Source organism: Pezoporus flaviventris, unplaced genomic scaffold (assembly GCF_033815535.1).
Source record: "Pezoporus flaviventris isolate CSIRO_AGI_PZ_B2104156 unplaced genomic scaffold, CSIRO_AGI_Pfla_v1 ptg000083l, whole genome shotgun sequence".
NCBI classification, from domain to species: Eukaryota; Metazoa; Chordata; class Aves; order Psittaciformes; family Psittacidae; genus Pezoporus; species Pezoporus flaviventris.
The window spans coordinates 3,603,607-3,619,982 of record NW_026892631.1 but is presented as its reverse complement, the minus strand read 5'-3'; the positions used below and the strand labels follow the sequence as shown (position 1 = coordinate 3,619,982).

General features: G+C 43.5%; 1 protein-coding gene across 4 annotated transcripts in view; it reads left to right on the top strand.

Moving 5' to 3' along the window:
* Window positions 1-843: 843 nt before the first annotated feature.
* Window positions 844-16,376, top strand: part of SUSD4 (sushi domain containing 4) — a 70,897-nt gene continuing 55,364 nt past the window's right edge. The window contains exons 1-2 of one of the 4 annotated variants that reach the window (XM_061475355.1): window positions 844-1,009; window positions 1,278-1,433. In XM_061475355.1, the coding sequence (XP_061331339.1) occupies window positions 1,313-1,433 (121 nt within the window). In that variant the 5' untranslated portion in view covers window positions 844-1,009; window positions 1,278-1,312. Of the gene's footprint in view, window positions 1,010-1,189; window positions 1,434-16,376 lie in introns of those variants that run through there. The other 3 variants (XM_061475358.1, XM_061475357.1, XM_061475356.1) reach the window with 3 other exon arrangements.

The following is a 16,376-nucleotide window of genomic DNA, read 5'->3' as shown; positions in this document are numbered from 1 at the left end:
GGTAGCTGAGACTTGTACAGCTCCAGCTGTACATATACCTTTACCAATATCAACTGTTAACTTCAAAGCACCAGGATGTGCTATTTCCACATGCTCTTAGTAGGAGCCCATGTATGTTTGGGTACGGGTTTGTGCGGAGCCCAGGTATGTTTCGTCACAAACAGGTCTTGTGTTGCCCCCAGTATTCTTCCCTCCACTATGTCCAGGAGTCTGCTGCACACCTTAATCTGTTTCACGAATGTCATCTCTGCAGCCTCCTCGGCTAGAAGACACCCTCTGCTACTGCTGGGCCTGCACTGTGCAGTGGGTGAAGGGGTGATACCCCTAACCCAGTGCCCTGCGAATGGCACCAGGAAACATGGAGCTATATCACAGCTGTGCCACAGTGTCTCCAATTCAGTGATTTGTGGCAGTGAATTTCACAGATTGTCTAAATCCAGCTGGGTGCTGCTTCCTAACAGCAAATTGCTTCAGCTGGCAGGCCTGGGCACACAGCCTTTCCCCACTGGCAGCTGATGGGCAAGTGCTCTGTCGTACACCTCCTCATTCCACAAACTGTGACTGATGCGGCACCGGCATCTGCACGGAAAAACCTTACCTCATGCCTAACACATGATGAAGCATACAGGCATCTTAAAGATGCTCCCTCAGAGCTTCCCACCACGAACCCCCGTTTTGAAACGAAAACAGCCGGAAACTACCAGGGGCTTGAGCACGAACTTCACGTTTCCCAGCCCTTGGGAAGTGTTCGGGCTCCCGTGGAACGGGGCAGCGAGAGCCCTACCCCCGCCCCGCTTCCCACCCGGCGGGACACCCATTCCGTGCCGTGCCGCTCCGTGCGCGGAGGGGCGCCGCAGCCCTGCCCGCGGCTGCCATGCGTGTGCGCGGCGGCGGGGCTGCCCGCGCTGCCGCTGGGCGCCGGCGGTCCCGCAGCGCAGGGTTCCCCGCGGCCAAGGACCGGCGGCCGGGGCAGGTGCGCGCTGCGGCTCCGCGCTGCGCCCCCCCGCAGGTAGGGCTCAGCCACGCTGCGTGTGCCGGTGTGTGTGTGCGTGTATGTGTATGTGTGTGTATGTGTGTGTGTGCGAGCCCGGCCCCGAGCCGCAGCGGCGGAGGCAGCGGCAGCAGCAGCCGCGGAGGTGCCCGCCGGGGCTGGCTGGGAGGGGGGACCCGGCAGGTAGCGGCGGCGGGGCCGGGCGTTGGGGTGGGGGGGGAGGCGGTCCGGCGTCGACCCGCGGAGCCCCGGGCACCGGCGAGGCGGAGCGGCTCTCTCGTTGCAGGCGGCGGCTAACCGGATGCCTTTGGCGGGCAGAAGATGTGTCATGGGAAGCAGGCGAGCGGCGGCGGTGCCCTCCCGGCTGCGCGGCGGCGGGCGCTGGCCGCGGCGCTCTGGATGCAGCTGGCGCTGAGCATCGGCCCGGGGCCGGCGGCGGGCGGTGAGTGAGCAGCCCCGAGCCCCAGGAAGAGCCGTTCCCCTTCCTCTACCTCCACAGCCCCGGGGAGCCGGGGGGGGGGGGGGGGGGGGAGCCGGGAAACTTCCTCCCCCAGCCCGGTGCCCTCCGCGGAGAGCGAAGCGCCGCTCCGTCCTCATCCCCCAGTCCCTCGTAGGGATCTCCGGGAGGAGGGAGCTTCACCCCGGTGCCTGCTAGGGAGCAGTGTTCTATGGAAGTACAGCATGATTTTGAAACAGCCTATTTTCTTTGAATTTAAAGAGAAAAAGGCCAAAAAAAGGAGCTTTCCCCACCGCTGTCCAGACGGCCATCTCCCAGCTGACTCGTATCCCCACGCAGCTAGGGAGAGCAGAGATCTGGGGAGGAAGCGGGCGATTTGGGTCTGAAAATGCAACGTCCTTCAGCACTCTTCTCGTGGACGAGTCACCCAAACTGATTTGGCTTTTTTAATTACATTTTTTTTTTAATGCTATCTTTTTAAATTATTGAGCCTGTGAGATATTTTCAGCAGGTACTTTTAATTACAAAATTGCTTTAAATTGATTCCATAATTAGACTTGGGTTGCTGGAAAAGTCTTAAAGTAAACTGCTTTGCTGCAAAATGAACTTAGCTGTGATAATGAGAGCAGCTCCACATTTCTACTCTGGTATGATATTATATATCTGTGTTGGGGGAATAAGCCATTTTATGATTGAATCGCATCACTAATGGCAGACTGAGTCCAATATAAAAATTGCTTGGGCTTTTTCTCATGCCAAAGACTTATGCCAAAAATTTCTAACTTGAATGCCTAAGCCCAAGCAGCTCTGATCCAGATGTGTTTTCTGTCACTGAAACATAGTCTTACACAAATTTGTCTGAAGAGGACCTCAAAAGGTCGTCTTGTCCATCCTTCTCCTGAGGTGATTCAGTCCTAATTTCCCATCTGGAGACAATGATGCCATTTTCCAATAGAAATCCTGTGACTGCAAATGTGATTCCAGCTAAACAAGCTTTTAAACTGTTGCAGTATCTACAAACCTCTCTTTAGAAATCAATGGCTTTTCTTTCCCCTCCAACTGCGTTACCCTTGGTTTCCTGGCCAGCTTGCGTTTCAGTGTGGTGATGCCATTCTGCCTGTCCTGTGCCTTCCTCGCAACTGGAGTTGTGTGAGCTCCTGTCCTTCTCTAACCTCCCTCTTATGGCTCCATTCATAAAAATGAGACTGTTCCAAGGCCCCCTCCTCCCTGAGGCTGTGTATATCCCGCAGTTTGATTGTCGGCGTTTATTTAGCTGATTAGTGCAAGAGGTTCTTCAAAATATGGTTTATGTTTCCCTTGAATGTAGTGGTTTTCATCACAGCCTGCAATAAATTCTTGTGTGATGTTGATCATTATCAACACTGCTGCCTTTCACCTTGGTAGCGTAACTAATTCTGTGTCCAATTGCATTTGTAAGGCATTTTAGGATCTTTCAAGAATTCTTATTTCAATCTTTTTTTTGTCCAGAATCTAGGAAAAGGCAATGCACTGAATGATTGTGCAGGGGTAAAATAACCAGGGAAAAATATTCATTGCTGTTCTGAAGTTATTACTGCTATTATTTTCCAGTGTGGTTGTGCTCGGAAGTTAGGCACTATATAAATACCAGTAAATGTACAGATCTTTCATGTAGTAAAATATACGGTCATTGGGGTGGTTTTTTTTCACCCTGAGTCATTCAAGTGGTAAAAATAACGAGCTTTGTAATTAGAACAGAGGACTGTAAATTAGGAACCCTCCTATTTTAGGCTCTGTTGTATCTGTGAGCAAGCTTACTGTGCTTATGCAGCTTGCTGTGAAGGCTTAGCTTCTTGATCCCCAGCCTGTGACCCAGAGTCTGAGAACTTGTAGCAGTCATTGACATCAACAAAGTTGTGGTTTCCCAGGACCTTTGCAAATTTGGTTTCTGTAGGGCTCTCATTTTATGGATTTGCGTATCCAGACAGATCCAGGCATTACTGACTGCTTTGGAAAACGTAGCCCCGATCTCTTTCTCTATCTTCTCATTATCTGTTAAATAAGGATAATTATACTTCTCTCTGAGATTTGAAAAGAGCTTTGATGACATTTAATGAAAATACTATGGAGGTGGAAAGAATTTGTTTCAAAAGCTTTAGAAAAACAGCAGTGACAAAACGCTGAAATAAAAACTATCTCACATATTAAAAATGAAAATGAATAGTTTAGGGTTATTTTTTTTCTATAAAGCAATCCACAGCTTATGCTTTGAATCCCATTTATGGCTTCCCCCCTTCCTTAGCTGATACCAGGATTTGGCTCCTGTGATAATCCTGTCATGACTTGTGTGACTCCTGTTTTATATATGACTAAGCTCTATTGATTGTCACGTTCTACCATTTCACCCCAAATCAATACTACTTATAACTCTTTTTTTCTTGTCAATAACCCTACAGAGAGTAACTCTGTTTATTACATTCTGACTTTCTCAAAAGTGAATCTAGCAGAAAATTTGCTATAGAAGTGAACTCAAATGAACAAACCTTTCAGCTATCAATATACCTCATTCCTCCCTGATGTATTTAACTGTGCTGATACCGAGGATAAAGTAAATTTCAAACCTCAGCTTGTGGCTTTCATCTAACCATCTTTGTTTAGAGAATTATTTAGGCTGGAAAAGTCTTTTAAGGTCATCGAGTCCAACCGTTAACCCAGCACTACCAAGTTCACCACTAAGCCATGTCCCTAAGTGTCACAACTACAAAAGTACCTCCAGCGATGGTGACTCCACCACTGCCCTGGGAAGCCTATTCCTACGATTGACAACCCTTTTGGTGAAGAAGTTTTTCCTAATATCCAGTCTTAACCTCCCCTGGCACAGCTTGAGGCCATTTCCTCTTGTCCTATCACTTGTTTCTTGGGAGAAGAGACCAGCTGCTCTCTGGCTCCGTCCTCCTTTCATGCAGGTAGAGAGTAATAAAGTCTCTCCAGTCTCCTTTTCCCCAGACTAAACAACCCCGATTCCCTCAGCCGCTCCTCATCAGACTTGTGCTCCAGGCCCTTCATCGGGGCCCTTTGGACACGAACCAGTGCAGTGTTTTTCTTTCAGTGAGGGACAAAAAAAGAAAGAAACTAAGAAAGTAGGAGCAGGGTGGGAAGGCTCCTAAGAGGGAAAATGAAATACACGAGCAATGGAGCTGATGACGAGTTACTTTGGAGTTTCAAGGCACTGTGCAGGGTTTACCGTTAAACATGTAGTTTGGAGATAATAGCTCTAAGAATATGTTTTTACATGTATTTCGAATTCCTGGAATTGTATTGAAGGTGTGAGGGACTGGAGAAACCTAAAAGGAGAAGAAGAAAAACAGCTCAGTAAGCTTCTGGATTTGAGGTTCCTTATGTGGCCTCAGAATTTTGTCATTGTACCCGGACATCTCCCAGGTGTGCTTTTTTGTCCTAGGTCAGTTGGGTGAGCTCTGTTCTTCTGCATGTTTCTGTGGAGAGGCTCAGGGCTGCAACACACCTCTCTGTAGGCTTGGACAGGGCTATGGACTGTCACCTCATCTTGCTTCCTGGCCTCAAGCAGGGTCATGTGTAATTGTGGTCTTCTTGAAAGATGTCTGTTTAATCACCTTTAAAAGTTTCCACATCTTTAAGCACCCTCTGCCACTGCTTCATCAACCTATACATGAGAAAGTTTTTCTCAAGGTCTAACCTGAAACATCCTTGCTGCTGTATAAACCTGCTATTTTGCATCTTGTTCACGGCAGATGTTCAGCAGAGCTGCTGGTTTCTGGCTGTCTTTGGTGTTTGGTTCCATCTCTTTGGTCTTCTGCTGTAGAAATGCTGACTCCAGTTCCTCTAAGAATGGGATGGCTCCAGTTTCTCCAAACTTTTCCTAGGTCTACATCATACTTTCTAGATTTCTGGTCATTCAGACCAGGAGCTTGCTCCCATGGAGCCATGTCCTTATGGAATACACTGCCCAGGAGCCTCACCAGTGCAGAACAGAGCTGAAGGATAGCTGTCCATGCCTTATTGCCCTGCTCCTGTTCAGACATCCCAGGTACATTTCCTGTCCTTATATGATGCTGCTGGTTTCTCTTCAGCTTCTGATTCCCTGTAGCTCCCAGGCTGGCTCCTGCAGGGCTTGTTCCTGCAGGGCTGCTGCCTGGCCAGTCCCATCTTACTGCTTTTTTCTGGCATTGCAGTCCATTTGCTGGGATTCCCTGGTTGTATGTCCGGCAGACAACACGATGGGAATTACTGTATGTTACGTGTGACAGTGAAGAAATCTGGCATGTTACGAAGCCTTCAAACATTACATTCAATGTTAGTGATACCCTGTGGAGCAGCGGTGGGTTAAAAAAAAACAGACCAAAGCTGAGCTTTTACTGCTCCGTGATTTGATTGTATTTGATTTAAGTCTTTGTTGTGCCTTGGTTATAGTATCTAACTCATGCGTTTGGCTATAGTGGCTACCAAAAACATATCCATCAGGTTTCTGAGGACTTGTTTCTTTGGGGTAGCACAGTTTTTCGTGTGTGCTGATGATGCAGGCTCACCAAAAGGTTTGCTTTTTGTCAGCCCGCAGTTGGTTTTGATGAGAGAAGCCAGACAAAGATTCCCTGGAACTGCCTTGCATGCACTTCTGCGATTATGAAGGTTTTCTGAAAAATCAGAATGTTTTCTTGTACCTCCTCATTAAGTCTTTAGCTAATGTATTTTACTCACTCCCTCTCAGTGCGTCTGCTTTACTTGTCAAGCCAAATAGACATTTCAGCCTTGAGTTCTCTGTACATTTGATGGAATCATCAGTTATTTTGCCGGACTGCTTTTAACCTCCAGCTCCTTGGAGAAGCTCAGTATTTTGGAAGGAACAAATTTTTCCCACTGTGACACGATCTTATTCTCTATCTCAGGTCCTCTTCATACAATCTCTGTTCCTCTCTCTGCAGGCTTATCTTAGCAGTTAAGCACCATTTTGTAGCCATTCTGATTACAAGTGGCAAGGCCAGCAACATCACAGGGTGGCAGCTCATTTATCTTAGTGGCACATCCACTGCCTACAGCCTTGTGAGAGGTGGGCATCTTTGATAGATTAACCTCAAATTAGTACCTTGCAAGTGGGAGGCTTATCCCTGATTTGCCATGGGATTCAGAGACTGAAGTTAACTTCTCTGCTTTGCTCCCTTACTCCCAGAATTACCCAGAATAATTTTGCTCCCTTACTCCCAGAGTATCTTTGATCTCTGTATTAGGGATGATTACAACTTTAGAAGAATGAATTAATTATGCTTTGCTCGATTTCCTCATCTGTAAAGTAGACAAGCGATGTATTTCATGGACATGTTATGAAGTAGTTTGAGAACCTCCCAGAGAAAAATGTTACAAGAGTGAGAAACAGGGATTTTAACAAAGTTCACCAAAGCAGAAAGTCCTCTAACGTTTGTGATTTTTGTTGCTGTTTTTGTGTGGATTAATAATTAAATACCCTTACGAGAATTAGGAAGATGTTCTCTCTCTTGGCTTTCACAGATTCTTAAGGATTTTTTCTACTTTTTCCTTCATGTTTTTCAGTTCTTTCCCAGATATTATCTGCCTCTGAGATTAAATATTTTTAAAACAAAATGCACATTATTGAAGCAGAAAACCTTGCACTTGTGCTTGGGTTTCAGTGAGGTTTTAGGCTTGAAAAGGACAACAAAATGCGGCTGAATTCATACGTGCTATATGCCAGTGCAGATGTGACTGAAAAACAGGGCTGCGCTTAGTGGTGAACAAAAGTTAGCCAGAAAATGAGCTGGAGGGATGTAAGTGATGTAGTGTGTACAATTTGATTCCATAAGCATAAAAATGTGCTTTGCTAACATATTAAGGGGACTGAAGGTACAGGCGTCTCACCAAATTCAGCAATTTAACTGTGACACCAACATCTCCTCACTTAGTTTCATGTCTTCTCAGCTACTTTCTTTGACATGGCACAAGGAAAGTGTTATGAAACCAATTACAGACTGTATGTACATCTACTAGGTTTCACAGTGGAGTGGTTTATAGCAGCGGTTTTTCATGTCCACACTTAGCTTCTGACTCTCCTACCCCATTGCTTCTGTTGACACGAGTTTGGCTGCCTGTTTTTCAGAGGGGACTCCCGACAGTGTTTCCTGAACAGCTGGGCTGCTGATGGGATTTATCCAAACTGAGGTGTTTCTTTTGCCATGTACTAAAAGCACTGGATGTAGTTGTTGGTGCCATCTGTGCTCACTGAGCTCCTGCGGGGAAAATGTGTTGGATGTGTTTTCATGCTTGTGATGGGTGATCCCAGCATCATATCAACTTTTAAACTAGTTTGTGTCCATCCTGGGTTCAGTTTGTTATTATGGGATTATACAAAGTTTTTGCTCTGTAGGGAAGTTCCAGAATTTACCAGGAGTATTTCTGTATTAAGCAAGCCTTGTTTTTGTCAGTATGACCAGCTTTAGAAAGTAGTATATGGGGCTTTTCTGCTGTCATCACTGCTGACTGTTGATAAGTAAATCTTATTAAACCCATAATTTGACAAATGTTCTTGCTTGTGTTAGGTTAATAGGAACAATAGTGATAAAAATGTGACCTTTTTTTTTTCATAAGCCCTTCTCATCCATAGAGTTCAAAGCACTTTATAAAGGAAAATAAATTTTATTATGTCCCTTCATAGATGGGGAAATGATGATAGAAAGATTAAATGGCTTGAAGCCACGTTTCACGTAAGAAATAGATGTTGCCATAGACAGGGAAGAGATCCTCTGCATCTTTGTCCAGCACTTTCTTCTGTAAATAGAATTTAGGGAAATTCCTAATCCATATTTGTATGATGCGGCCTTTATAATAGGATTTTTTGGCTGTGACTGTCTTCAAAATTAAATGAGCAGCAGATTTCCTATTCACATAAATTGCTACTTAAGCAAATCACAGAGGGAGTTTTTTCCAGTGTGGTTTATTTGCCTGACTCCTTTATGTCTGAGACAGTACATAGCATTTTTCCAGACACTGGAACATCGTCTTCTGAATAATAAAAAAGATAAGAAAATGTTATGTTAGGGTCAAGCCCTCAAAATGCTATCATGCAGTTTCTCATCATACAAAGCGCATATCAACAGGAATGATATTTCTGCCTTGCTCAGTCATGCGGTTCCTGATCACAGTTTACATGAAACTTAGAAACATTAGAAAAATACTGACTGCGGTTTTTAATTAATTCTAACATACTTGAGCAGTTAGAGAGGAGAAGAGCATTGCAGGACCAGGTAGCTCTGTGCAGACTGGGGTGTGAGTGCCACTGCTTTACAGTGCCCATTGCAGCTCAGAAATCAGTGGATGTAAAAGAATGAGTTCAACAACTGGTTGCTTGTAAAAATATAAGGTGTAACGTAAAGGACATAAAAGGATGAATAGGAATAGTGACTGGTTCCTTGCTGTTTCATTTGCTTTATGCAGGTGGTGAAGCAATGCAAAATGCAGAGCTGGGAAGCATACTAAGGCTAAGGGTGCAGCAGAGTTTCTGTGTAAAGCCAAATTCTCCACTTAATGAAAATTGACAAAATCTGGGGGAAAAAAAAGTTTGCTTGCAAACTGAAAAGAGGAGATGGGGCTTTACAATAGGCTGAAGAAGAAAAATAGGTGAGGTTACTAAGGGTTAGATTATGTAGAAGCTGTGTTATCAAGGATATCATGAGATAGTGTTCTAATGATAAACTTTCTTGTACACTGCTGAAGAAAAAGCGTGATACAGCACACACATAAATCAGGGGGATCGTTATATCGCTGGACTCCCATTCCAGAGACCTAGAGAATACACTAGAAAGAAGAGTTTGTCTTTGAAAATGTGGAGCCTTCAGATCTTCTTTCTGGTACTGCAGGAAGGCAGCAGCACACATATTTGTTTATCTGGCAGGAGGCTGGAGAGCACCATACAAATTCAAGAGAGAAGCTCTCATATGTGCTGGGAGGGAGGAGAAGATGCTCCTGAGGGAAAGCCTATAAACGTGGTGTCCTGTTCTCACTTTTCTCATTAGCACCATAGAATGCATACAATAAAAAAAGTATGGAATAAAAAATTTGTTTCCGTCTTTCTAGAGGTGGGACAATAGACTTGAGAGAAGCAGCACAGAAATAGGACTGGAAAAGGTCTCATAAGCTCCCTCAAATCATCCTCCTGTCCGGAACAGTTGTCATGCGAGACTTTATGTTACAAACTCTACAATCTCCCTATCTATCCCAGTGTTTCACTCTCTTAACCACTAAAAAGGCTTTTCTGAAGTCTAATTTGAGTCTTCTTTGCTGTAACATGGGACTCCCTGAGGATTTATATCTCTACTGTGGGATTCCAAAGTGTTGCTTCCTCCACCATGCTGCCTGTTGGTGCAGATCCACCAGTGCTGTGTCTTTGGCTATCCTGACTACTGCTACCTGCTATTTCCCTGAATCAGGGAGGGAAGCATCCTGACTGCTCCAGCCCAGCATAGTGTCTCTGAAAAATTAGCTATTAGTTAATAGTCCAGGAGCTCAGGTTTAGCTGTAACTGCCCTGTGTTCATATGTTGAACTCACATGGAAGGAGCTGTTGTGACTCTTCATGGTGGAACTTACATTTTCTGGTTTAGTTAAGGTTGCAGCTAAGTTTGTATGTAACACGAGATCACTCATCTCACCAGCAGCTACGAAAAAGGTCAGCTTTGCCTTGCTCGTTTGGAAGGGTTTGCAAGTATTTTCCAAAGTCACAACTGGAAACAATCGGGAATAACTCTCAGAGACCTCTTATGAAAGATGCTTATTTAGGCAATCTGTTCTCCTTGGGGATATTAGCCCAGCTCCTTGTACTTGTTCATGATGTAAACAGTATGTTATTGCCACACTAAATTGCACCCACGTGAATCTGTGTTTTACTTCTGTAGGCTGACTGAAGTTGTATATACTGAATAGCCCCGTGGTAATAGATTAGAAACATACAAAAGCCAGTCAGTAGCTTAAAGCTTCCATTGTGTTCGCAAGGAAACAATTTTACCTGGAATCTTAGAAGCAGCTGCTTAGAGCTGTTACCTCCAGTGCCTGAGTTCCCGTTGCCAGTAAAATGGGTGCTGACAGTGGGTATCCAGAAAGACTGTATCATTCATGAATCTGCAGTGGCACAGGGAGAGGTAGGGGGTAGTAGTGAGTGTGTGGGGAGGAGTTGCTTGTTTAGGCTAAAATGGAAGTTTGAGACGTGTGGCGCAATGTGAAGAGATGAATTATCAAGAGGAGGATTACGATTGCGTGGGGTTTGAAGGCAACGGGGCTACTTGCTTGAGTAAATCTTACAGCTGTAAGAACTTCATGGCATACAGTATGGTTTTTATCTAATACTCTGTGTAAGCCTACTGTGCTATTTCTGTGTTTGTGTAATAATGATTTGCATTCTGAAAGCCACGGGTACTTATGAGACAGAGTCATTCTTTCTGTGTCTTTCCACTTCGTTGACATTTTTAGGGACATTCTGTACACATCATATTACTCAGAGAAAACACAAATGATCCACTTAGAACTGAAAATAAATAACAAATAATTTGGTCTCCTGTAAACTGGACTTATAAAATAGCTTGATTGCAATTACCAGCATTGCAATAATCTTGAAGGAATTAAGATAAAATGGTGTTATCATGAGCAGTAGTAAAAATGAGAATATGCAGACGTTTGTCTTGAGCTTGTAAAAGGCAGAACACCCTTCTCTCCTCTGAAGGGGGACCACAACCCACAAAAAATACAGTGACAGCCATTCTGGGGGAGCACCACACTGCTGAGACTGCAACCCAACTCCTGCACTATCCTGCCTTATATTCAGGGATAATTATGGCAGTTCTTCCATGGCAGTTCTTCCCATCGCTGACTTGTTCAAGCACATTGCCCTCTTTTCGCACTCCTTTTTTGCTCTCTTTGCTGAGGCCTGAGCTTCTTCTGTGAGGACATGGAAGTATGGAGGGTGCAGCCTTTCTTTTCATTCGATGTCACTACAGGTTAATACTACATAGAGTTCTATGGGTCAGCTGGAGTGTACAACGTGGTTGTGACAGCACAACCCAGATGCAGTCATCAGGTGTTCCACCTCTCTTTTTGCTCCTCACAAGCCCTTCAGTCACAGCAGCAGGCAAGAAACAGAATGAATAAGGTCTATGTCTAGACGCATCAGTGGCGTACATTTGTCAGAAGCCACAAAATCCTTAATTTGCACACCTTATTATGATTGCACCCCTCTTTTATGTGTGCCCTTGTGCAAATTGTACTGCTGCAGTCTGGTCCTTTGACAGCATTCAGATACCTCTCCCACATTCTAAAACTCTCCGTCTCTCCCTGGTATATGATTCACGTCTCAGAGAGTGGGGTGGCTGTTTCAGCTTTTCTCTTTTTGAAGAATGGCACTCAGAAATGGTTGTCCACACAGAAGAATCCATCTTGAAAATCTAGCAGAGCCATTCACCGCCGATAGCCTGTGTGTCATCTCTCACTGTTGCCTTTATCCACTGCGCCTGTCTTAGAGGCCAGTGCAAGAAAGCTACAGTCTAGGGTTGATTTTGTCAAGACTAGGCTAGTTTGCAGAGGCTAGGATATTATAGTCCAAAGTGAATATCCCAGTAAAAATTCTCACCAAACAAAATACACAAATGATTGCAAAATGTGTGTATATGAAGCCCAACTCCATTGGACTTATGATCTCTTTGAAATTGGGTCATGATGGGACACACCACTGCCACAGCTGCTGTTAAGAGGTGCAGTGGAAGAAATTGCAGGGAAATGGCACATGGACTAGCTGGTTATAAAGGAGTGATAAAGGAGGGGTACGTAACTGCACTCTTTGTATGTACCCATGCATTAATGCACTTAAGCATGCCCTTACTAATCTTACATGGAGATAGATAAAGAGATAAATAGAGGTGTGCGTGTACGTGGGATAAGAGTAAGACACTAAAAAAAAACAACCCTAGCTATGAAATTGCAAAAAATATACTACTCTCTTTGACAGTCATTTCAAGGTTCTTACGCTTCTTCTTAACGTTTGCAAGGTTGCTTTTCACACTGAAAAATGGATGAGCGTTGCCTTTAATGCTTCTCTTTGGGTGCAAGAGTGATATTGGATTCATGTGAGGGATGGAGAGCGGAACAGTGTTGGGTATATTTAGATTCCATTTCATTTTTATTTCATATGCAGCAACATTACAGAGAAGGACTTCGCTCCTCATTTCAAAGAAATCCGTCAGATAAATTGCATTCACTGTGGGGAGAGAAATTTTGTCAAAACCAAGATGAAAGATGCCTTTTTGCAGTAGCCTTGATGTAATAGGAGGTGTTTCCTGGGTGCTACTGATGGGTGCATTTTTTAACTCTGAGTTCTGCATGTGGTAGTGTTTTCTTGGTTCTTCCAGCAGACTGTCTGAGAAACCTTGTACTTAGAGCAAGTAGGTCTACGCCGTTCTAAGTAACTCGTTCATAACACAAGTATGTCAGCCAGGCCAAGTTTACAGGGATATAACGTGATAAAGCAGGCTGAAAAAATTGCATTTAAAACAGTTTCTTAGAATGCTAGCATTATTAGAATATAAAAAATGCAAGGGGCACTCATTTAAAGTAGCTCAGGATTATGTCAGCTAAAGGGATTTTGCATTAGTATCACAGGTAAGTGATTCATTACATTTGCCCTTCTGGCCTCTTTAAAGCTGTGATTTAAAAATGCAGATTTTTCACAGGAAATAGTTACAAATCTGATCTGAATTCCAAATGGTTTGGTTGGGGTTTTTTCCCCCCAAGGAAGCAGTGTAACAGCTCCCAGTTGCAACTGTTCAGTCATCTTAGCATTTGCTGTTTGTGGTCACTTTTTGCCATACTTAATCTCAGTTTAATCCTTTGGTTGTTTTGATGGAGAGGAAAAAGTCCTTTGATAATGCATCTATACATATATTGTTAGAAAAACCTATTTTCCATATGCTGATTTTTTCTGTCTTTTCACTGAAATAATTCTGTTATCAACAAATCTCCTCTGAAGTATGAAGCCAAAGCAGTACAAGGAGCTGCAGCAGCATTTCAGGAGCCAGTGAGACTGGCAGCTTACTGTGAATGTTAACACAATGCTGCTATTTGTTAGCTTGGAAATACCGTTTGCTATTTTTTCCCTGATCCAAATGTCTTTGGAAATATGATGTAGGGATTTTCCTATTCATCAGCTTTCCATTTCTCCTGTGAATTTGCTTTCTTGCTCCAAGGCAGTCGTTCAGGCTGTGGGGGCTCTGATTGCCAGCAGCACTGCCAAATTTCCTGCAAGAGCAAACGTGGATCCTCTGTTTTATCTCCTACACCTGACCTTGGGAATGAAGGAGATAGGGGTGAGTGGAGGTTTTATGCGATGAAGAGATTTGGCCTTATGAAACATTTCTAAAGCAATGCCTCGCCTCAGTTTACATACAGGGATGCAGGAAATCTCGTGTTTCTAGAACACAAGATGATGCCAGTTCTTCTGGTTGCATTTACAGCCTCTCCTTTCAGCATCTGAAGACTGCTCATTCTTGCTTCATTCGAGCCCTGACAGTCCTCTGACCTATTTTCAGAAGTACTTAACTTAGAAGAAAATAGGTGGACTGGTCCTTTTTCTGGGAGATTCTCTGTTCACTTCAATGATGTTTAATATGTTTCTTTTGTAATTTGGCTCCTGTGTTGCCTCCTGTAGGTCATCTGCTCTATCTGTCTAGATCAGCTAGTTTTCAAGAAGATTCTTCACAAATGCTTTATAGCCATTTGCATTGATCTGAAATAGCCAAAAAAAAAAAGACAGGAAGAAAAAGAAAAGACAGGGATGTACTCCACGGGGATAAAAGGGATTGAGAGATGGACTATTGAGAGGTTTATGTATAGCTTCCCTTTTCTTCCTACTTGTAATGTTAATTTCAGTCTTGACTCTCTTACTGAACTTGACTGTATTAATTTGATATATTCCTGAGCAATCCTATTGAGTTTTGAAACCTAGGGCTGGTTGGTGCCCTGTTCCTGAGTGCTCATGTCCTTACTACCATTTCATGATCTGTGGTATGATGGAAATGATTCTGTACGTATAAGCCTAATGACCTGAATTTGTAAAGCTAAATAGCAACACTGCTACTGGCATGACTCACTATTATTTTTAGCTCTGAAGGGGAGACAGTGGAGCAAAGGTTCATCTTTCCATACCAGCTCCGTCTTTTGTTGAACAACATGATATTGCTGAGAGGTTTAACCTTCATGTTTCTGTTTTTAATCAGACTTCTGCAAGATGTCATGCATCTGTTCGGTTTCTTTTTGTAATAGGCTCACTTCTTGAGAGAGTGGCTCTGTGCTCTTCTTGCACAGCACAGGTCCTTTAATATTTGTGAGGACAGAGGCTTTGCAACTTGCATTGTTGCTTGAAACAGCCAGCCTAGAAAAGGTGACTGATTTAACTGAAACAGCAACACGGAAGTGTTTGGATCAGGTTTGTGCTAGTCAAAGCAAAAATATTTTCTCCCTTGCCCTTCAGAACGCTAATTATGTTATGTTTAAAGAACATTTTTCAGAGGTGAAATGTTTGGTAGTACTGATACAATAAAGGAAGAGTCATATTTTCCTGTGGGATAATTGATCCAAACCGATTCAGTTTGGAAAATCACACTGATTTCTGAAAGCTCTTGCTTCTAGTCTTGAAGAGTGCTGCAAAGCCTGGCAGGTTGCATGGCCTCTGCATTCCTGATGGGGTTACCTGGTCATTAAAATCCCCTGTGGCACCCAAGCTGTTCCAGTTTCTAACACTGAATTTCTAAGTAAAGGCGAGTGGTAATACTGTCAGATTTGGAAGGAAAAAAACAGGCTTACGTGTTAAAAAAGCAGTTAAGTGACTTTGGAGGTTAAGAACTGCTTTAGAATTGGCTTAAGCACTGAAGGAAACTGAAAGTCCACAAACTCCCAGTGAAACAAAGGTCCTGAGCTACTCTGAGGGTACAAGGCAGACAGAGAGGTACTGCTGCCTTTGGGGTACTTGCTGAGAGTATGACCAAAGCAAAAACCTGCATGCAGATTACATAGCATTTAGGTCTTAGACTGTAGTTCAGCTCATAGTGGTGATGCAGGGTATTTCATAAGGAGGTTACTGCTTGTATGTTAAGTTGAAGGAAAGATTACTCATATTTTTTTTACTCACAGTGGGGAGATAACCCGTACAGAAACCGTTTCCTGGGAAAAACCCACCAAGCAACCAAAAAAACTCAACCACAACAAAAAATAACCCAACTTACCAGTATTTAAATTTAATTTGGATTATTTCTTAAGAAGAACATATGATGGTGAATGTCAACCGAGCGATATTAATATGTTCTCTGTAATCAAGCCTTGTTCTGCTACATATGGAAGATTCATTTGAGCCAAAAAGGGAAGTAAGGGCAGGGAGTAAGGAATACAGGGCAATAATGTGCCTTGCATTATTAGAGGATTGCAAACTCAGATAAAGTAAGACAGAGACTTTTTGTCAAAGAAGTTGAGTATGTAAGTTTAAAGCTTGCTCTAGGCAGTTTTAACTCAGCCAGCACTTCCAGCAGCTGAAAACCTAAAGTGACACTGACCTTGGCAGACTTACAAGGGTAACCTTTGCACAGGGATGAATTATTTCTTGATCAGTTGCTCAAGTATATGAGGCACAGTCCAGTATTCCTTCAGTATTGATTATGGATGTTTGTTTTATCCCAGAACAAGCGTACCAATTGTACATAGGGGAAGTAGAATCAGTCTTTCTATGTATTTGAGCTCTTCTGTATCCATAATACGATATCCTGGGGCACACTGAAGCACTGAGCTTACGCTCTGCCTCTCTCTCTCCTTGCCTTTTTGACTCATTTCTTTTTAAAGCTTTAATGCACAGAATAGGAAATACTGGTTTTGTTTGGGAAAG